We start from the raw sequence: 22,547 nt of genomic DNA, 5'->3' as shown, positions 1-22,547 counted from the left end.
AAAAAATGTGTACGAGCGCAGTAGCCACAAGAGACACCAACGACACTATAACGAAAACAACCAATACTATCGAAATCGCACGACCTATTTTTTTAGATATGATCTTTTTTTCGTACTCAGTAAGCTTTCTATTCAATCCAGTTCTACCTTTTAATATTTTATTTTCATCACCTTTCTGCCTGATTGGACCAATTAGCATTCTATTAAAACGACTTTGATCACCACTCTCCTCCGAAAACTTAAAATTTTTCTTCAATTTTCTTGCTTGGTCCATTTTGCCTTTTTTCTCGAGCTTTTTATTTGTATATTTTTGCTTAAAATACCACTCCCTGTACTTTTGGTAATTTTCTATAAATGAAGAAACCTTCGTAACTTTATGTCTTAAATTTTTTAATATTTTCTGTTTAGATATATCTTGTTTTTGCTCAAATTCATCGTAATCTTCATTCATGTTCATTTGTAATTTTTTACTTTTCTGTTTATGTTTATTTGGTCTTACGACCCAGTCAAATTTCCGAAAGTTCGACACACTTCGTGGAAAAAATATGCCACTGTATTTTTTAAAGTGTGGTGACGATAACACATTCTTCAACTGTTCACTGTATTCTGCATTTTTATCAGTTGACAAACTGAAGAACGACAAGCTTGGTTTACTCGTGGGTTTGAGTTTCATTTTCTGCCGTATCTTATAGTTTTGCCCCACAGGAGCATTCATTAAAATAATTAACAGCAAAATTACCATTGATATATCACTAATATTCATTTTTATTGACGATTTTTACTTTACAGCAAACTTTAAGCACTTCTTTAATTATTTACTTTTGAAAATATTGTTAGAAAATCTTACTTCTTTCACATTATTAAAATCGCAATAATAAAATCTTTTACGTAAATCCATGTCTATTATTTATAGCTTACTTCTTTTACAATTCATATAAATAGATTTACCATAATCATAATTATACCGCCCATTTCTGTAGGCCTAATTTCTGGGAATTATTACATCCACAGACGCCGTAATTACTAGCTCCTTCAAAACTATATATAATTTTAAAATATTACGAAGTTGTAAAGAATTCAGACATATAAAATAAGAGTATTAATTAAACAGAATTATATCATATAATTTATTCTACGTGCTTTGATTTCAGCGAAATCCTTTAATTACATTGTCAAAATCTAATTTTTCGGATATTCTGTGTTCTATTGACAACAGATGCGGAAAGGAATCGTGCAGTTTAAACAGTACATTTCAACTTTGTAATGGAATCGCATTTGTTAAATCATTGCAGCATACGGCACAAAATATTTTACTTCGAGTAAATCGCTACCACTTAGGCCGCGACTCCACCAGCCGTAAAAGGGCCGTAAAACCCCTCGCCGTAAAAGCTTTTAATCACGTGATCATGATATTTTACGCCTGAGCAGGTCGTAAAACCAACGTAAAAGTGAGTTAAGCAGTGTTCAACTTTCGAAGCGAATACGACCGTAAACCATCCACCAATCAGAAGACAGAAAAATCTAGGTCATTGTGACACGGTGCGAAATTGACGGAAAACGAGCTTTTGTGTATGTTCTCTCGTGGCTACTCTAGAAGATCTGGAAAGATTGATCGAAGACATCCGAAAGTATTCACGTATCTACGACAAAAGGTATCCCGATTATAATAATGGATGCCTAAAACACGCCAATAGAAAATCCTTCAATTTAGAAAAGTATATAATAAAAAAGCTAAGCTTATAAGTGCAGTATATTATCTTAATAATATAATAATAAAAGTCAATATATGATATTACTTTCACTACATTTGTAATTATAGTACAGAAAAAACTCATAAAATCTAATCATTGTCTTTATATCGATATATCACGTATACACCGTAATAGTACTGTCGGCGTAAAAAGCTTCGCTAGCCGGACCTCCACCGCAATCCGAGCGCAAACGCAAATAAATCACGTAATTAAAAGCTTTTACGGCGAGAGGTTTTACGGCTGTTTTACGGCTGATGTAGTCGCGGCCTTACATCAGAGTATTAACCTTCAGTGCTAAATCTAAACCCATACAATGATTCATAAAGTCATCTTCGTTCATTGTCTTTAAGCTGTAATTTAGAAAATTGTAAACCTAAAATTTCGTACTATCGTCCATCCGTTAGTCTGTCCTTCTATAAAACGATTATTGATGCTAATGTGTGAAATTCTGTTTAATCCGTGCAAGATGTGTAATTACCAGAGCCCCTTCGGCCGCCAATTTAAAGTCTCTTAATCTTTAAAATTGGCGTTTCCACTTCCCGGGACGAGGACCCAGGGGTTGGATTTGTGGGAAGCGAGTGTTCGGGTTGTTTCATTGTGTGGAATTACACAGAACGAGGCGCTTGGCGTGTAAGTGCGTGAGTGCGAGAATTCGAGTAAAGGTTAAACGGTGTATATCTTCGTGTACAGTGATGTTATGTCCGTGCGTGTGTGTGTGTGTGTGTGTGTGTAATCGAAGAACATCTTCGGCATGTCTATAAACAAAGAAACAGTAAATTACAATACGAAAATAAGATGTGTTAAAAAATGAAACGAAAGAGTTCTTACGATCGGAGATTTCGGAAAATATTCACGTGTCCACTTGGTCCTCTTGGTGGTAAAGTTGGGGAGGGAGATTCTTCTCCCTCCCAAATGTTCCTAGAAAACACAAAGGCAGTGAGAAAACGAGAAGGTTCATTCATTTATTACCTAAAATTAATATTATTACCTTTATCAGACAGTCTTTCTTCCCGAACAGTGTTATGAGAAGAGCGACAAACCCGACCTGGCCTAGCCTAGCCTAATCTAACCTACCCTAACCGGAAGCTCAATCCTCATAACAGCTGTTTGGGAAGAAAGGTCGGCCGAATGTCGAATCCGGTGAGTAGAAGTGTCAGGTCCGGGTGGTCACAATCGGGAGTCATATCCGTTGTTGTCGGACTTGTCTCCCGAGTGTCACGTTCGGGAGACAAGTCCGTGGGTCACGACCGAGTAAGAAAAGTCACGTCCGGGAAAAGGTGTCGAGTCCGGGTGAAAAGTGTCGAATCCGGTAAGAAAGTCGCATCCGGGTGAAGAAGAGGAAATCGAAGAAGATCACCGCCTAGGCCAAGGGAACCGCAGCCGTCCGCAGCAACGAAACCACGGACAGCACGGTCCCTCAACTTCGGCGGCTCTCTCCTCCGATTCCTCCCCGTTCTGGCTTCGGCAAGGCGGTGGCGTCGCCGTCGCGGACGAACGGGCAGAACACGACAAACCAGAAAATGTCAACTCGGACGAGCTGTCATTCTCTACATCCACCACAGCAAGGTCTGTGGCCGGATGACCCCCGAAGACCTTCGCCAAGTGCACTGGACCCAGGGTGTAGCGTCGCATCATCCCGACTCCGGGAGGATGCCACGCCACGCGCACTTGGGGAAGGCCTTCTTCACCCGTTGCCTCTCGCTCGTCGAGCCCCCGCTCCTCCAACGGCACGGAACGACAGACTCGTTCCGCGTCGTCCGAGGAACCCCCTCCCTCCGGTGCCACCGTCTGCCTCCGCCGGAACCTCCTCCAAAGCCGCACCAACGACGCCATTCTGTAAAAAAAAAAAAAAATTGCAATTAGTCCGGTGAAAACAAAAGCTTAAATTAATGCTTAAATTCTTCCGAGAAGAACAAAATGCCTTTTCAAATCTAAAAGATTCGAATCCGAAGCGCAAACGGCCGACCATCGAACGATGTGCCGAGATGTCTTCTGGAACCGATCCTTCAAGTAATATTAAATAAATTCTTATGTCTAAAGTCAATATGGACTAAGACTTACCTGAAAAATCTTTAATCTTCTCTGTAAAAGTCTTTAAACCGCAAAAAACAGCACGCAATCGAAGAGCACAACAAACGCACGTCCGACCACAACAAGAAACACAATCGAACTGCGAATCGTCATGCGTGACGAATTTCGAACAAACGTTAAAAGACGCGTCAACAATGTTCGAATTACGTAGAAATTCGAATTAAAATATCAATTTTATTTTTTTTTAAATTAATTTATAATTTTTTTTTTAAATTTTGCTTCAATTATTTTATTGTGTTTGGAATTTGATAAATAAATTATCTTCTGCATTTACATGGTGCAGAATGGCCACCGTGGAGAGGTAAAAGACGATCATTTGAAATTTTAGTCTCGAAGCTTGACAATCTCCGAAAATTGCCCGAAATACGTTTGAATACGCTGATAAATATCTTTATCGTCCGTTTTCAGCCGGAAAAGATATTAATCGCATGAAATCAATCAAATTCTTAGGATTTCCATTTATTTCGCCCAATATTATTTCGCCTTACGGAAAGATTCATCGGTCGCCGTCGGGGTTGCGAGTTTCGCGTATTAATGCAACGTCAAACTAAATATAGTTAATATTAAAAATACCGAAAAACCTTATCTCTACATATAGAAACTTATATATGTAAAACTACTTAAATAAGTTCTCAGTGATTTGGCACGAGTGTACAATTATTATTATTTTTTTCTTTTAAATCAAATTCAACATATAGGTTTATAAATGTAAAGCTTAATTATTCGAATATTCGACTTGAAACAGAAGAATACATTTCTATTTACACTAAAACAAAATCCAAAATTTTTTTACTACTGTATTCAATAGCCCCGTCCCTCGCCACCCGAAAAACTCCTGGAAATCTTTCGACGCGTCCGGACTAGATACCGGGTTCCGCACAGCGTAGACTGCCACCTCGACCGCTCGGTCATCCGACCGTCGAACTGTTCGGCATTTGTCCGTGAGACAAATGTCCGCATCAACCGTTCCGTGGGACCTGGTTTGGATTAGAGTACCAAGATATGAGAGTAGCGACATACCAGTCATCGTCGCCATGTTCTGTCGACTGTTATATTTAATGCGCAGCCATGAAATACAAGTTACAAATTAAAATGAAATTTGTCTTATTTAATATACAAATATAATACATACGTATGTGTATATAATAATTTATTTAAATATGAATAGTTAAATTAATAACGTTAGTGCGCATCTCTTTGTTTATTTAGATTAAGCTGTAATTTAGAAAATTGTAAACCTAAAATTTCGTACTATCGTCCATCCGTTAGTCTGTTCTTCTATAAAACGATTATTGATGCTAATGTGTGAAATTCTGTTTAAACTAATAAACATGATGAACACGAAGAATTGAATTTTCAATATTTTATTTAAAATATCGCCAGAATTATTCAAAGTAAATCTATAATATAAAGAGAGTAAAAATAAAAGTACATAAAATAAATGATTTTATCTTTTAGATTTGTTTATTGAAGACATGTTGTGTTTCATAATTTTATGCCTTTTTATTGTTACTTTTCTGCTGTTTTATGTTTTTAAATGTTCCTTCGAACCAAATGGGTCTATCACTCTCAACCGCACTCTCAGTCACTTCGGTTCCAGAGTCGCATAATGTTCGACCCTCGCTTCGAATATTATGAGATTTAGCATTATCATAAACAACAGATTCAAAACTTGAGAAAGCTGTGATTTGTTTCTTTGGAGTATTTCTTTTTGAAGCTGGAGAATCTTCACGAGATTCTATAATTATATAAAAAACACTTTTAATATTTAACTTTTTAAATTTTATTAAGATTATATACATTTTAATTGAAGAAACTGTATTGATATTATTATTTTCTTTACCACACGTTCTTGAAGCGGACTTTTTATAAATTATTAGAGGATAATCTAATTCATTCGGCTTTCTTTCCAAAATAGGTTTTTGAAATTGTTTTCGATAGACACTGTAAGTTCTTGAATTATAATTATTTTCATCTCCTGAAATTTCGGTTTCCTCTTCTGTTTCGGAATCATAAGCACGGAAAACATTTAACCAACGATTATTTACTGTTTTTCCATTTACTCCTACATCTGATCGGCTACTAGTTTTGAACGTATGCACTTTCTTCGAATATATTGTTTGTTGCATTTTCTCTGGTATTCTATCATTAAACAAAACATAAAATTTCACATGCGCTGCGAACTCTTCCACATTTCTCTGTTTCTGTTGATGGTAAGTTTTTAATGAAATGTAAGATATAGAACTTTTTACGTGTTTAACTTTTTTGCAATCTTCGTTCGATTCAGAGAAAATTACAATCTATCAAAAGTTAAATTGTTTATTAATCTTCTATTATTTTTTTTTTAAATATAAAGAACGAAAACTTTACCTTGCTTAAAAATTTTTTTGGAAAATTTAGTGAAAATTCGTCATCTGATTCCTAAAGCAAAACAATAAATCTCGCCAATTAGTATATAATCTGAGACATTCTTACTCATTTTTACTTATAAAATTTTAACTTGTAATTTTAAAATGATTATGATTTACTTTTGATTGAAAAAGCCCCATATTTACTATTTTGTCTTTTCTTAAATTATTAATAAAATTCTGTAAAAATAAATTAGTGATATCATGAGAATATTCTTTTGTCGATAGCTAGATTTATAAACTGAAAATGTTTGAAGATTTCTCTTCTCACATACAGTAAATAAATTCCATTTTAAGGGCTACATTAAATTTTAACAATATTTTATGTATATTATGACGTAATGATTGTCAAGTTTGATATTCTGAAATGTAAAAATATCATTGTACCTAATTACCTAAAATTAATCAAATGCAATTAAAAATTTGTTTAACTCTATACATTTGATCAGAGTTTTAGCACATTATTTTATATCCTAATATTTTTATATTAAAAAAAATTATTCAAGTACTGTACGTCTCTGTTTCAGGAAAACAAAATTCAGAGGGCGCTGTTAGTGTATCACGATCCACGTGTTCATAGTGTTTACGTCTGGATGGAGTAGAAATACTTGAATATAGTTTTAATATGAAAGTATATAAAACGTTACTTTTTATTTACTTATTTTGTAATTTTTGAGTAAGTTTATAAATGACTTTTTAAATATTGCATTAGATTGAATTCATCTAACTTAACACAATAATAATAATGAATAATAAAGAGTTTGCTGATATCGTAGCTCAGACTTGTTATGAACATTATGAAAAATTACCTAAAACAGGGAAACCTAGAAATGGAAAAGAATGGACTTTATTAGCAGCAATTCTGATTACGTTCGATTCAGAAAATGGTAAAATGTGCTTAATTAATATGAATTATTGGGTTGTTCGGAAAGTTTCGTTTTTTCGATAGAAAAATAAACGCAATATTCTTATAATAAATATTTTATTGAATTATATATTGACCATTTTGGTCAAATACCTGTTGTCATTGTTTCTGGTAGTAGCATGATTTCACATTCATAAAAATTTTGATCGTTGTTTACAAAAACTAATCCAAGTGATTTTTGACATTGTCATTTCAAGTAAATGTCTTACAGTTAAAAAAAAGTTTGTATAGACCGGAACAAGTAATAATCTGAGTGTGCCCGATCTGGCGAATATGGTTGGTGTGATAACACATCCCATCTAAGCAATAACAGTTTCTGACAAGTTACCAAACTTGTGTGAAATTTGGCATTATCATGGTAAAACATTACACTTTGTTTGTTGATCAATTCTGGCCTTTTCTGTTTGATGATATTACTCAATTTATTTACTCGATGGCAAAAGAAATTTCGAAAGAAATTTTTTTTTGAGCTTTTACCAGACAATTTAACAACTGATTTGAAAGTGTACTACTTTTGAATCAGTTGTTAAATTGTCTGATAAAAGCTCAAAAAAAAGTTCTTTAAAATCCAACCATAGAGAGCATCTCTCGTTAATAACATGTGGAACCCATATATCGAGCTTTGAAACGAAACCAATTCATTTTAAGTAATAATAAATGGTTCAATTTAACAGATTTAATCTCTTAGTGATTTCACGTGTTGTTATACGGCAGACTGCTTCAATCAGTACCTTTATTTTGTTTTCATTGGCTTCAAATGGCCATCCAGTATGGTGTATCTTCGAAATTAAAATTGCTAGAATGCAATTTTGTAAACCAGTTTTGACACTGTCTTTTTCTCAACACATCTTCTCCAAACATGTACCACAATTTTTTTCTTGTTTGAACAGCATTTTGATTTTTTAGTTATAAAAAAGCAAAATATGCCGAAAATGATTCTTTTGATTTTCCATATTTGATGGGTCACCGAAAAAAAACAATTGTACAGAATCAAACAAAATTTTTTACAAATAAGCCTTAAAATGTCAGTTGTCGAAGTATATAATGAAAATGTGATTTAAAATAAAATTGGCTGGTAAAAATACATCTAATTCCTCTAGTAATAAAAAAACGAAATTACTTTCCAAACAACCCAATATTATTTTTAATGAGAAACATTATTTATAAAATGTTAATTTTGAGAAATTTTACATTGTAATACGCCAATTTTATTCTAAATGAATCCTTAACAGATTTATCAAGAAGAAAACCGCACATTATTGCGTTGGCAACAGGATCCAAATGTTTAGGAGCTAAAGATTTAAGTCCAGATGGTAATTATTATTTAAATAAATTGTTTTTTATGGTTAAGAATGTATAAAAAATTTTTAATGAAATTAAATGATCTATGGATACATTTGTGAAGTTGAACAAGTTAAAGATGGTACTAAAGAGTCAGTCATAAAGTACAAATTCCATTCTGTACTCATGCTCGATGTTGGTGACATCTCAAATGACAACTCTAACAAAATTAAAAAAGGAAAGAGTTAGTTTACTTCCTTAAGAAAATAGCACTCTGCAATATCAATGTTTCTAAATCTACTCAAGTGTTTAAATTGTGGATTAAAAGTGAAATGATACAAATAACTGTCCATCTGAAGCAATCTAAGAAAAATTTTTCAAATAAGACTGCACTAGCAACATTCATATCTTTGATTTTAGAAACAGTCATTTTGTTGTAAACAAATTGGTCGAAATGTCTAACAAAAGTAAGAGTAATGATGACATCATTCTCATTTCACTCATTTGACTTTATGAACATACCCTATGGTAGCAGTTTTGCAGTTAGTATCTCTATGGATTACAGTAAAACCTTGTTATTTTGAAACTCAAGGGACCAAAAATAAACTTTGAATTATCTGAACTTTTTCAAATCAAATTTTTTTGTAATTCTCAAATAAAATTATGACATTACCTTATATAATTTCACCTGTTTGGTTACAAATGTGTTAATATTACAAGTTATTATTAGAAATGTAAGCTATTTCGAAAAACCATTAGTTGGCATATACTTAATGAAAACAATAAAAACTATAAAACTACATCCAAAGCAAGACCTGAAAATAATGTACAAAACAAGCTTAAGTGCTTTAATAAGAATTATTTGCAAATTTTATCTAGAGGACCAATGGATAGTTCTATGAAGAATTCACTGCCTTGAGTTTGAAATTATGAAAATCATGTAATCTGATGAAACCAAGCTATAACAGCTATAGCTATGCACTCATTCTATTGTGAATATGCACATGTATTTAATTGACTTTGCAAAAATCTATTGTTTTAATAATTCAAAAAAATGTTCAAAATAATTAAATGCCAAACAGATTTACTTCATTAAAAAAAATTTTTTTAAATTCTCAGTCATTGGCAATGTAGACAATGTCCAAATGACCTTGAATGGCTGCCCAATAAATCAGCAATGTGTAATTGGTAATACCAAAAACAAAACTGCCACTTGAACATTGAAACTTTCCTTATAAATACATGATACAATGGAAGATTTTGAATTAAACAATATTTTTGTGGGTCACTGGACCAGATAATGACTTCAAATTTCATTGTATGCATATTTCAAATTATCTGAATAAAATATATGCAAAATCCAATTCTCTTGATCTTGGAACTAAGTTTTGTGAAGTTTAACTTCACAAAACTTAGAATTATCCAATATCAAAATAATGAGGTTTTACTGTATTGTGAATAATAAGATCAAGCATTATAGAGTGAAGAGAGGAAATGTTTATTTTATAAAATAAAATACATTTATAATTTTGATATAAGAATATATATCAAAGAGTCTCAATCAAACTTTTTCTAATGTAGCTAAAATAAATAAAAATTTCTCTGATATTTAAGTTACATAAGATCTAACTTTAAAGTAATAATCAGATAAGTTATTTTTTATGCATTTTTTAAGAAAAACAAACTTATACATATAATATATATATATTGTATTTTAAATTTTAGGTAATATTGTGAATGATAGCCATGCTGAAATATTAACCAGAAGAGCATTTCTGAGGTTTTTATATAGTATTATACATAAGAGTATTTTAATAATAAAGATTAAAAATGTTTAATTTTCTAAATAATTTATTTTAGGTATTTATACCATCAAATAAAATTATTATTAGAAGGAAAGCAATCAACAATTTTATCTTTCGATGAGAAGGGTTTCACTTTGAAATCAAACCTCAAATTTCACTTATTTATAAGTCATACACCTTGTAAGTATTGTATTGATTTTTGTAAGATTTTTAAAAATATCAAATAAAATCAAAATAATTTTTAATTATTTTCAAATAAGTATATTTCATTCATTTTATCATCTTTCTTTGATTAATATTTAAACAATATAAAATTTCTAAATACAATACATAATATGTATTTATTAAATTAAATATATTAATTATATAATATTGTTATAATTATTAAAAAATTTCTAATAAATTCTTATATCAAAAATCTGTTTAAAAATATGGATGAAATATGTTAAAAATTTGTTATTTGCCATCCATCTATAACAAGCAAGTCTTTGGGGAATTTGTAATAATTGTAGTTTTTACTCACAAAAATGATACAGAATATTTGTATATTGTAATTTTCTGCATATAACTCATATAAGCGTGAATTCTTCAGAAAATTTCTAGAACAAAAATAAAAATGCTGCATAAGTCACATTTCTGAAGTTATTGAAAATGCCACTTAACTGCTTTCAGGGGAAAAATTTTTAAATTGAAATAATGTGATTTCTGGTTTGCATTGGAAGTTTGTATATAGTTAATCAAGGCCCCCTGCCCCTAAGGTTTCCATATCTGGTCTTGGATTTTATCTATCTAACTTCGTTCTCAAGTTTAAGGAAAGACAAATGGATGGACAACAGTGGAAATTTATAGGTCTACAATTTTTTAAACTGCAGCCCAAAAATATGCTAAAGTAACCTCAAAAAATTCAATAGAAAAAATTTTACACCTGAATGAAGAAATCGTCTCTGGGTCAGGTTTAATATTATTTTTTATAGGATTTTTTTTATTATAAGTTGAACACTGATCCAAATTTTCAACAGTAAAAAAAAGAAAAAGATTTCAATGCTAATAATATAATATCTGTAGTATACTTGATGCATGATGATTCACCTGGGGATGAAGAAGAGTCCAAAGTACCGTATCAATGTAGATGTTATTTTTGGCATGAATAATTGCCTTAACATATATAAAGTAAATTACTCATAAAGTAATTTCCATTAACTAACATCATTAGTGATTTCACTAAGTTGCACACAGACTATAATAGCCAATAACATGGATTTGAAAGTTGATTATTTAACTCTTATAAGCTGAAATCAACAGTCTGCTTCTAAATAGTTTCTGAGATCATTATGTAAAAAGAAGAAAGTATTGGAAATTTATCAACTTTCAGATACAGTTAGTGTCTAATAATATCAATTAAAACAGATTATGTAAAACAGGAAAAAATGAAAGGTATGTTTTTGATCGTATGTTTTTTGATCATTTCTGGAAAAATCATGATGGCAGTTGTAAAATGTAAAAGATTTTCATACCTTTTAAAGATACCCTTGGTAATTTAGAGAAAGGAAAATCTGTTGAGTGAGCTTATAATCAGAGCCAGCTGAACTGATAATGCAACATGTACGTTTTCATGGAATGGCAAGCTTTGGGAAAAGAAAAAACTTGTTTAACATAATTGTTTTTAAAATTTCAAACATTAATTTGAGGTTGGGCTGGGAATGCAAGATATGATATTGCACAGGCAGCAAGATTCTTAGAGCTGGCCCTGCTTATAATTGCATTTTAAAATTAACAAATAACTCAGTGGTGCATAACAGCATCTTCTTTCAAATTGACTTTTAAACCTACAAGTTATTTGCAGGAAATTACAATAATCTAATATTTACAAATATTAACAATAAATATATTTATTTATTTGATTTAAAGGTGGGGATGCCTCAATATTTCTTAAAGATAGCAATATACCAGATAATTTAACAAACTGTCTGAAGGATTTTCAAAAGAGGAAATGTGAAACATCTGATATTGAACCACTATATTCTAAAAAATTGAGATCAGAAGTTGAAAATAATAATTCATCAATAAAAATTGAAGATGTAAATGTCGAAGGAAGCACAAGTGATGATAATGTAAAAAGTAAAATTGATATTTATAGGTGAGAATCTAATTTTCAGATATATGGTTTTTCTTGTAATAAATTTAATGCTTTCATTAGTTACATTAGGTAAAAATCATTTCAAATTAAATGAAATCTTCAGATAGCTCTTTCATAACTGATTAACATTTATGTCAATTTAAACTTGCAAAATTTACCCTCTTAAAAGGAGTTAATTTTAAAAATATACATTTGGTAAAAATATATTGCCAGGACGAATTAATCATTACAAAAAATCTTTAAAAAAGATTCTTCCAAGACAATACATACAAATGGGTCTTTATTCCAATCCAGTCCTTTCAAACACACATTTGAGGAATTAACAATTTCATGGTGGAGTCGACCTTTATAGGTTGCTCATCCGCCTCTAAATGTAAAACAGTTAAAATATCCCTCTGGCAGTGGCACTTCAGAAATTAAAAATATACATAATAAAAATATTTTTACCAAATGTATATTTTTAATTTTATATGAAGTGCCACTGCCAGAGGGATATTTTAACTGTTTTAATTTAGAGGCGGAAGAGCAGCCTATAAAGGTCGACTCCGCCGTGAAATTGTTAATTCCTCAAATGTGCATTTGAAAGGACTGTGTTGGAATAAAGACACATTTGTATGTATTGTCTTAAAAGAATCTTTTTTAAAGATTTTTTGTAATGAGTTAATTTTAATCTTAAATGTATAATATATAAAAACTAGAAATTTTCCTGTCAAACATGACAAACTACTTTCTGTGAGAAAATAGAGATTGAAGAATTGAGAAGAATAGGGATTTCAAGAAGACTGACTAATATTTCTACAAATTAAGTAGCTAATACTGTCCATCAGAACATAATTGATGTGCAATAATATATTCTAATCGACTTATTCTGAAATTGTGTCTTCTATTAATTATTTTTTACTTCACAACTGGGTGCATAGGTAAACACTGGGAATTTTTAACATCACTCTTTATTCAGAAATATCTTACACACCAATATGCCCCTCTTCCATTGGCTTTTTCTTTAAGACATTTAGCAAAGAGGTGCTAACTAATACACATCCTTTTTTAAAATACAGTGGAATCGCATTTAACAAGCATCTCTCATAACGAGTAATTCGCATAATGAGCAAAGTAAATTGTAAAAAATTTACTCGCTTAATGAACGATGTTTCACATAACAAGTGACGAGGAGAGGGGAAGTCCTGGATTGTGTGCATGCTACATCAGTCTGTGTTTAGCACTTGTTCTGCTAGCATCTTAGTGTTGCTTGTGATCACACATTTTTCCAAACTTGTGTTCAGACGTATTGCATATAAACACCAACAATCATAAACATGCCAAACGATATGCCAAATTCTTGGGCTATGTAAAGGTTATAATTAAATATTAGAAATTATTGTATTTCAAATTTTTTTTTGTTTTCTGCAAATGAATTCGCATTCCAGGTTGGTTCATTCCGTACTAGAAGAAAAGATGATTATTCACGCTCCTTAACAATGCATATTGTATAATTCTCTTTGAATAAATGTTATACATAAAATATTTGAGTATTTTTTTTTTTTTCTTTGGCATGGAACGCATTATCGTATTTTACATTAATTTATGAAAAATTGTTTCACTTAATGAGTGCTTCACTTTACAAGTCTGGAACAAATTATGCTTGTTAAGCAAAGTTCCACTGTACATATATTTCAGATAATGTCCCTGATGAATATCTCATAAAATATGCATCCAATTAAAAAATTATGAAAGTTTTTTATTTTTAAGGGGCACTTTCAGTTTCATAAAAATTAAGCCACTTCTGCCCTTTTTTGAGGTGGGAGCCCTGATAAGGAGACGGAGTGGGGGTAACTTTAGCACATGAAATGGAACTGTCCTAATTTTTCTATTTTTGGATTCTCCATTAAAGAATAATAAAGTTTTATCTAAAACATTTTTTTTAATGTTAGTTTCAAATATACTTAAAAATTTTAAATTTGTTTCATTCAGAGACATTTAAAGTAAGTTATCAATTTGCTGAAGTAAACAAGAGATGAATAACAATTTCAATTATTCTAAATAATTATTTAGTATTAATCAGATTTTTATGAATTATTTAATAAACTTTTTTATTTAGCTATATTCAATGTATTCAACTAGTATTTGTAAAGAATATCATAAGGAATATTTTGAGCTATGAACAAAATTATTTCATATCTTTAGAACAGGTGCTAAATGTGTTACTGATGGACTTCAAGATCCAAAAGGTGAAGGGATTAATTATCATATCTTGGGAAGATTGAGGACAAAGCCTGGTCGTGGGAATCCAACTCTTTCAATGTCTTGCAGTGATAAAATTGCTAAATGGAATGTTTGTGGATTACAAGGAGCTCTAATATCACACTTTCTTTGTAAACCAATATATCTTTCAACTATTATCATAGGAAGGTGATTAATATTATATTATATTATATATACTCAAAATATAATTTTTATCAAATAAAAGAATTTCATATTTCCTTCAAAAAACTTGCAGGTGTCCATTTAGTAGAGAAGCATTATATGAAGCAATTGTAGAAAGAACAAACAATTTAAATCTTCAGTCTGGAAATTATTATAAATCTGTTCCAATTTTGTTGCAATCAAATTTACTATTTAAATATAGTCGTCAAAGATTGGAAAGTGAATTTAATGCAGTAATGCCTTCACCTTCTGGTAATTTTTTCTCCCAATATAAATAGTTTAATAATAATATGTTTGGAAAATGAACAATTTAATTTTTTTTTTTTTTGTTTAAGCAACTTAAATGTGTACAATTAAAATATAATAGATTTTTATTTAAAATTATTTTTTATACGTAATCACAAACGATTTGAAAATATATTTTAAACTTTAAACAAAAAAAAAAGATTGTTTGGTATTTATTCAAAATACTAGATTAATAGATTTATTGTTTATATTTTATACAAAAATATTCTTTAACTAGAAATTCTTCCATCAAGCGTGATGGACTACTTTCTATGAGAAAGTACAGATTGAAGAATTGAAAAGAGCAAGAATAGATTTCAAGAAATTCAAGAAGAGTAGCTAATATTTCTACAAATTAAGTAGACTATGCTGTCCATTGGAACATAATTGATGTGCAATAATACATTTTAAATAGCAGACTTGTTAGGTTGTTACTTCCATTTGGATAATGAAATGTCACATGGTCTCTATGGAAAGATTTTTAAAAGTTTATTGTAGAAGCAACAGGGTCTGACTATTTTTTTTTTTAACTTAATAAAGTAAATTTAAAATTACACCATTTACCAAAATATTTTAAAATGCAACTTAAGGTAAATGATGTCACTGCAACGTAAGTGATGTCACTGAGCTGAAATCGATAAAACTTTTTTATAGCTAATATTTTCATAAATTAAATAGCCTATACTTTATGTTAGAAAATAAAGTAAATTGACTAAAATTTCACTTAGATTGGACAAAAATAGCAGGAGTTATTGGGAATTCACACACACACACATGATGGCTTTTATATCATTAATTAGGTATATAGAAAATATGAGAATATTTTTACTATAAAGTTTTACAAAGTTCCAGAAGTCTGTTTCATTGTTTTTATATGCAATAAATTAATTTGTTGCTTTAATATATTTGCTGTAATATTTTGAAAGATTTAGTTTTTTTTATTAATTTCATATAAGGAAATGTCATAAGACAATTGATATCCTCCCCAAAAATAACCCCCATAACAAAAGATTAAAATACAAATAAAAAAGGATGATAATCAATATACATGATAAAAAAATAAACATAAATATATATTATAAAGTAAATGTTCACAAATGTATTTAAAATGTAGGAAATCTTCATGTAGAGATTATTTCACACAGCCCATATTCTGAACAGACTGAAAGAAATGGAAAGTCTAAAAGATGGGATAAAAAAACAAGTTTAGTTACGAGTAACTCATGGTGGAACTCTTAGGCACAGCCAATCACAACTAATGGAAATATTTGTATAAAAGTAAATGGCCAAAGCATTTGATAAAATTGGGAATTCCAAATCTGGACCCAGTAACATTAGCTTTAGGAGTAAAAGGAAGAGTAGAGAATTAGATAAAATATTTCTGATTTTAAATAAACTCTTTTAATATTTTTTGTAATTGGGAAGAGGCAACCATAACCCATATTGGCAGACAGTAATCAAGTAGAGACTGAATATTAGCAAAATAAATAGAATATAACACTGTTCTAGAGGAAATAGTTTTGCAAAACACCAAAGAATTCCACTATGAATAGCCAGAGATTTAGAGAGATAATAATTACAACATGCCCTTTGAAAGTAAGTTTAGGATCAAAAATGACTCCAAGGTCATAAGAATTAACATAGTTTATGGAATTATTGTAAATATAGAATGTGGGCAACTGAGGATTGTGAATGAGTGAAAAACACGACTACAGTTTTTTTAAATTTTTAGGTTAGCATTTTCTAATAGGGAAGATAAACGAAGTAGATTAGACTGAAGGACATGAGGGCCAAGGTTAATCAATTTAATATTATCAGCATAGGATAATATAGACAAAGTAATATGACCAAGTATATTGTTTAAATAAGATGAAAAAAATAAGTTGCTTAAAGTGGAACCCTGCTGTATTCTGCATAAGGTGAGAAATCCAAAAATTTGAAATTGCCAAGTTTAATTTTACAGGTATGAAGGAGGTAGTAATTATTAAACCAGGATTGAAAAACAGGATCAATTTTGAAGTAATCTCTAAGTATTGAGAGAATGAGATTGGGAATTACAGAATTGAAGGCTTGGCTAATATTTATATAAATTATAAAGACAGATTGTTTACTTTTAAAATTCTGAAGGATTATTGATATAGTTTCCAAAAGATTGGTGGTGGTGGTGGTGGTGGAATGATGCTGTAGGTCACAGTGCTGAATTGGTATTAATTTAGATGAAGCTGTTGAATATACTCTACAGTATAAACAAATTTCAAAAAACTTTCAACATGGCAGATGAAATGGAAATGAAATAGAAAGAATTTTTATCTTTTTTAGGCACAGCTATAATGTTTGAAGAGAGCTATTGTTTTGGGACAAACTATTTTAAGCAAAGATGGAAAATAATCTGGAAAGAATAACAGCAGATTAAGGTTTTAAGGATTTATAAAAGTTTAACTGAAAGTCATATTAATAGAGTAGAGGTAATAGTAAAATTTAATCTTGAATAAATATTGATTAAAGGGGTGCAAACATTATTTTAATTGTTAAAATTGTAATTGAATTATAAAAATAATTAATTTTTATAAACTAATTTACTCTGAGAAAGACATATAAAAGAAAAACAAATTAAACTCAAATCCTATGAATTGAAATCAAAAGTATTAAATTTATTGCTGCATTGAAAATATTATTATTATAAATATTTATCAATTTTATTAGATAATTACATAATTCTAATTCTAATTTATTAATACAGAATTATCATCATTAAATCACATAACAATAACATGTTTTATAGCAGTTATATGGACGGATGTATCAAATAAACCATTAGAAGTTGCAGTTAATGGATTAAGACAAGGAGTTACAATAAAATGCCAGAAAAAACCAATAGCCAGGTAATATTTAGTAAAATATATATATCACATTTCAATTTTATACTTACAGTAATACTTCTTTTTCAAAATTTAAAATGAAATTTTTGTTAATTTTAATTTTAGTTTTCAATAGTGTAATAATACTAAGCCAAACGATCACCATAATTAATACAGTAATTAGAAACTAAATAATTTGTTACTAGAGGTAGACATATGCCACCTAATGTCTACCTCTAGTATCAAATTAGTTTCTAATTATTAATTATAGCATACTGTGATAGCCCAATTAATTACGGCAATTATTTGATTTAGTATCAATACGTCAGGCTTTGGGATGTTTATATATATATATATATATATATATATATATATATAGTAGCACATTCATAATAGTATAATAATGGTAATTTTATAAATAATATAGATATGATTTAGTTTGCATAAAAATATTAAAATTTCTTCTCAAATTTCAGAAAATTTCCTTTTTCTTTATACTATGTTTCTCATCAATTCAGTTCATTATTTTGAAATAAAAATGTTAGCTCATTTTCCATATGGTACTCAATACATTTGATATTCTTTGTAGAGGATATTTGAGATTATAACTGTTTCATGTAAAATACTTATTTCAAATAAATGGAATTTTAAAAAATTTTTATATATAATTTTCATAAGACAAAATAGAGTTTAGGCTTGAAATGTCACTTATGTATTTATAAAATCTGCCCTTCAATTATTACTTGAAAATACAAAATTTGAAAAAAAACTAACAAATAATACAAATTAAATGAAATAATCAGTCTATATATATAATTATTACAGAGTTTGTGCATGAAATATTTTACATTATATTTACCTGACGTTATAATTATAGACACATACACATTAGATGGTGTTTGTGCATCCAAGCCCATTACATTGTAAAAATGTAACAAACATGAAGGCTATTGAAGTTCTTGCTTTGTTTTCTCCTGAAGATATTGAAGATTATGTCATTGCATTAACAATTAAATAATTAACAGACAATAACTAAAAGCAAGATTACAAACACATGTACTGAAGCAAAAACAATAAGGCTGACAAACACCAAGTGTGTGTGGATGTGCATAACATCAATAAAGAAACAAATATTATTAGTTCAACTTTATAAAATAAACTTCTAACATGAAACTTTTATGCTTATACTAGCACATTATGCATAAAATTATAACAGACATTTTTATAATGTACACATCATGCACATTCTATATGGATTGAATATCAGATATTCTGTTTTGTAGTAGCTATTAATTATAACAATAAATATAAGCACAACAAATAAAGTTGCATCTATTTCTTAACTTACAACTTTAAAGAACTGGTCCTGAGTAAAGTCACAAGAAAAATATATTTTTAGTTTATTATTAACCAATAAAAGGCTTGTGCTGAACACTAAATATATGACATTAAATTTTTTAAAAACTATAATATAAAAGAAAATCAAATTTTCCTTGAATGGAGTCAAAGTTATAGATTATATATATTAAAAATTAAAACTAAAAAATAAAATATATAATATGATATTTTGACATATTTTATTTTTTACACTTTTATTAAACTAAAAATATATTTTCCTTGTGACTTTACTCTGTTAGTTTTTAATGAATTGTCAACAGCTTGACAATTCTTTAAAAACTTGTTGAAGTGTGGTTTAGACCTGAAATGCATTCAAAAATAACAATTCAAAGAAAGTTAATTTTGCCATCCTTTTTTAAGCACATATCTTATATCAGGGATGGCCAACACTTAGACCGCGGTCGACCACAAAGGCCGCAAAGCCCGCAAAGCTAAAGTTGAACAATTTGCTTTCACTTAAATTAATGTTTAAAAACCTTAATTCGATAATTTATTCTTACAATAATTGACTGTCTGCAACGTACCCATACTGTTTGTATTTATCCTGATGAACAATGCAAATTAATGTTAACTTTTAAATTAATTGTAGTCGCAACGCATGCGCATATAAATGGCAATCGCATAAAATGGTGCAAAATCATGTGTCAGACAGTAACGTGACAGCCCCTGGCTTCAATCCACTTGTTACTCCTTGTTTGTGCACTTTAGTTTACTTTTAATTTTAGTTTTTTTATTTATTCATACAGCGAACAGAAGCAGGTATGTTAGTTTAGTAATTATTGTTTTAAATGTTATTAATATTTAACCCTATTATTTTAGAATGAATAAACCAAGTACAGGCTGGAAAAAAATAAAAACTTATCATTATTTATTTATCATTATTAATTATTTATTAAAATATCTATGAAAAATCCTAAAATTGTTTGCCCATATTCATAGATGCTCACAGACTATATTTTACCGAAAAAGTAGCTCCTAAGGGATAAAAGCTTGGCCACACCTGTCCTATATGATTCCTACATTTGTTGAGTTTGACATTTAAGAAGTACAATAAGTGCTATTCACTTATTGTACTTCTTAAATGTCAAACTCAACAAACGTAGGAATCATATAGGACAAGAAATTTTGAACACATCATGATAATTTCTATTTTGCAGGAGGGCATTATATGTCCTTACACCAGCTGTGGTAAAAATGAGCAATTTTCTTGAAGTTAGAACTAAGTTATAATTTTTCCAATTTTAATTAATGAATTTTAACTGTGTAAGGAACTAAGTCTGAGCATTATTTTTTATTTCGTTATTATTTTTTCATTTTATTATATTTTGTTTGGGGCTTATGTTTAGTTAGGATGAAAGTTCCTCACCACTCTCCTAAGTAACAAAAAAAAGAAGTAGAACAATTTATATGGACTACCATACAACTGTATCGCACTTGTTATGAAGTATTTTGAAAAAAGAACTTCTTAAAACAAATAGACAATTATAATAATCTCTTTACCTAAAACTGAATTACCCAAAAGAAACAATAGCCATGGTAGACTACTGGTGTATATGTAAATTTGTCAATTAAGATTTTTAATAATTATTAGTTTGTAGTCTAAGCAAAACATTCAATATTTATATATATTATAATTTAATTATTATTTTAATTACAGGCTTAGCATTTGCAAGAAAGAATTATTTCAACAGTTTATTTCCATTTTAAAAAATCTTACAAGTCATAAATTAAATCAACAAATGAGGTAAATGTTTATTTAATTCACAAAACATTTTAAATTTTCTATAACTGTTTATAAATTTACAGAAATAAAGAACTTATTACCTATTATGATTATAAAATGGCTGCAAAAGAATATCAGAACTGTTGGACTAGTTTGAAATGTCAATGCTTTAATGATTGGACAAATAAACCTAAAGAACTTTTATCATTTGTTGCAGATGAATGAAATTTGTATAAATCTCCTGACTGCAGTTAAAATAGAAATTTTAAATCTCTAATATATAATGAAATAAATATCAAAATATTTAATGTTCAGAATTACAATTGAAGAAATGTGCCTAAATAATATATATATATTTTTTTGTAATTTCATAAATGCTTCTGCTAAATCTCTTGTTTAACTGCAATAGCTGCTTTTATCAAAACAGTTACACAATTTCTATAAAAGTCATTACAGAATTTATACATTTATATTTCAGAAAATATATTCTATAATTTATATAAAAACTTTTTCAGCATCTTTATAGGGAAAATTTAATAAAAGAGTTTATAATTGTTAATTAAAGTGACCAGTTTGATTATAATTGTAGAAATTTGAAACTGACACTTTACAGAGGGTGTTCACACAAATTTGAGACAATTAGCTTCTTAATTTTTGTCCCTCAAAACTTGGTGATGACTAGCCCTGGTCTGCTTGATGTGTTGCCCATGAAGTCTACAACAGTTCTGCACCTCTTTTTCCAAACATTAAAGAATTCCATGCATTTTTCCTGTGTAACTTTGCATCACTTGTCCTTGCAAACTTTTTGGCAGTCTTCCACCATATTGGCTTTTCTAAGAAAAAGATATTGTTTTAAAAAACTGAAGTCATAGAAATCCATCAGCAATATATCAAGCAACTTCACACATATGTCCCTTTTTTGCAATGTAGTCTGTGCCAGTTGAGGCTTTCAGCTTTTCTAGATAAGCAGTCATGAAGTTGGTTGTGTGGCTGGATGCCACCTCATGATAAAATATGACTTTGTGGAGTTCACCAGGATATGGAAATGGGACTTCTCTTTCTAAATATGGTTTTAATGCCTTCTCTACATAGTATTCTGCATTCACTTTAACCTTTTTGTTTGGAATTCTGATCAGCAGAAGAGTTCCAAAATACAACTCATCATTTTCCCTATGATCATGAATCCTTTTGGCCATCTTTCAGTGCAGTGGACTGACCATTCATCAGGAATATTTTCTTTTTGTTTAGCATATAGTAACTTTTTCTTCCTTTGCAGTAGCTTAAGTAGATGTAAGCCTCATCTATAGTAGCCATGTAGTCTGCCCTATCGCTGGTTAAACAGTTTTCATACAACTTCTTTACATTTCTCTTCCAATTTTCAGTATTCAGGATTAGCCTATGTCCTTTCATATTTTTCCTGGTAATTAAGTCCAAATCTTTGTGATTATTATTATTATTCAC

At 29.6% G+C, this 22,547-nt stretch overlaps 3 protein-coding genes and 1 long non-coding RNA gene across 6 annotated transcripts in view; 2 read left to right on the top strand and 2 right to left on the bottom strand.

The window, feature by feature from the left end:
* The window catches only part of csul (protein arginine N-methyltransferase 5), a 324,839-nt gene that overhangs the window by 49,118 nt on the left and 253,174 nt on the right, over nt 1–22,547 (top strand). The gene's annotated exons all lie outside the window — the stretch shown is intronic.
* On the bottom strand, nt 2,328–3,904 carry LOC136990287 (uncharacterized). 2 transcript variants are annotated; one of them, XR_010883029.1, is made up of 4 exons: nt 3,813–3,904; nt 2,740–3,585; nt 2,580–2,669; nt 2,328–2,506 (listed from the first exon to the last, which is right to left on the bottom strand). It is a non-coding gene; the product is annotated as an uncharacterized lncRNA (long non-coding RNA). The 2 variants fall into 2 exon arrangements; XR_010883028.1 differs by lacking the exons at nt 2,740–3,585; nt 3,813–3,904 and having other exon boundaries at nt 2,580–2,728.
* On the bottom strand, nt 5,227–6,562 carry LOC136990282 (uncharacterized). Its single transcript, XM_067288667.1, has 4 exons — nt 6,371–6,562; nt 6,213–6,263; nt 5,686–6,142; nt 5,227–5,580 (listed from the first exon to the last, which is right to left on the bottom strand). The coding sequence occupies exons 1-4, from the start codon at nt 6,389–6,391 to the stop codon at nt 5,336–5,338; spliced, it is 774 nt and encodes a 257-aa protein (XP_067144768.1). The 5' UTR covers nt 6,392–6,562; the 3' UTR covers nt 5,227–5,335.
* Nucleotides 6,826–21,403, top strand: Adat1 (Adenosine deaminase, tRNA-specific 1). 2 transcript variants are annotated; one of them, XM_067288717.1, is made up of 10 exons: nt 6,826–7,137; nt 8,408–8,488; nt 10,182–10,236; nt 10,317–10,441; nt 12,170–12,398; nt 14,583–14,807; nt 14,896–15,074; nt 17,893–17,989; nt 21,021–21,107; nt 21,170–21,403. In XM_067288717.1, the coding sequence occupies exons 1-10, from the start codon at nt 6,996–6,998 to the stop codon at nt 21,309–21,311; spliced, it is 1,362 nt and encodes a 453-aa protein (XP_067144818.1). In that variant the 5' UTR covers nt 6,826–6,995; the 3' UTR covers nt 21,312–21,403. The 2 variants fall into 2 exon arrangements, with proteins under 2 accessions (XP_067144818.1, XP_067144817.1); XM_067288716.1 differs by having other exon boundaries at nt 17,890–17,989.

This window comes from Centruroides vittatus, unplaced genomic scaffold, assembly GCF_030686945.1.
Source record: "Centruroides vittatus isolate TY-2023 unplaced genomic scaffold, ASM3068694v2 scaffold_899, whole genome shotgun sequence".
Taxonomy (NCBI): domain Eukaryota; kingdom Metazoa; phylum Arthropoda; class Arachnida; order Scorpiones; family Buthidae; genus Centruroides; species Centruroides vittatus.
Note: the sequence above shows the minus strand (reverse complement) of the source record. Positions and strands in the feature narration are given on the sequence as shown.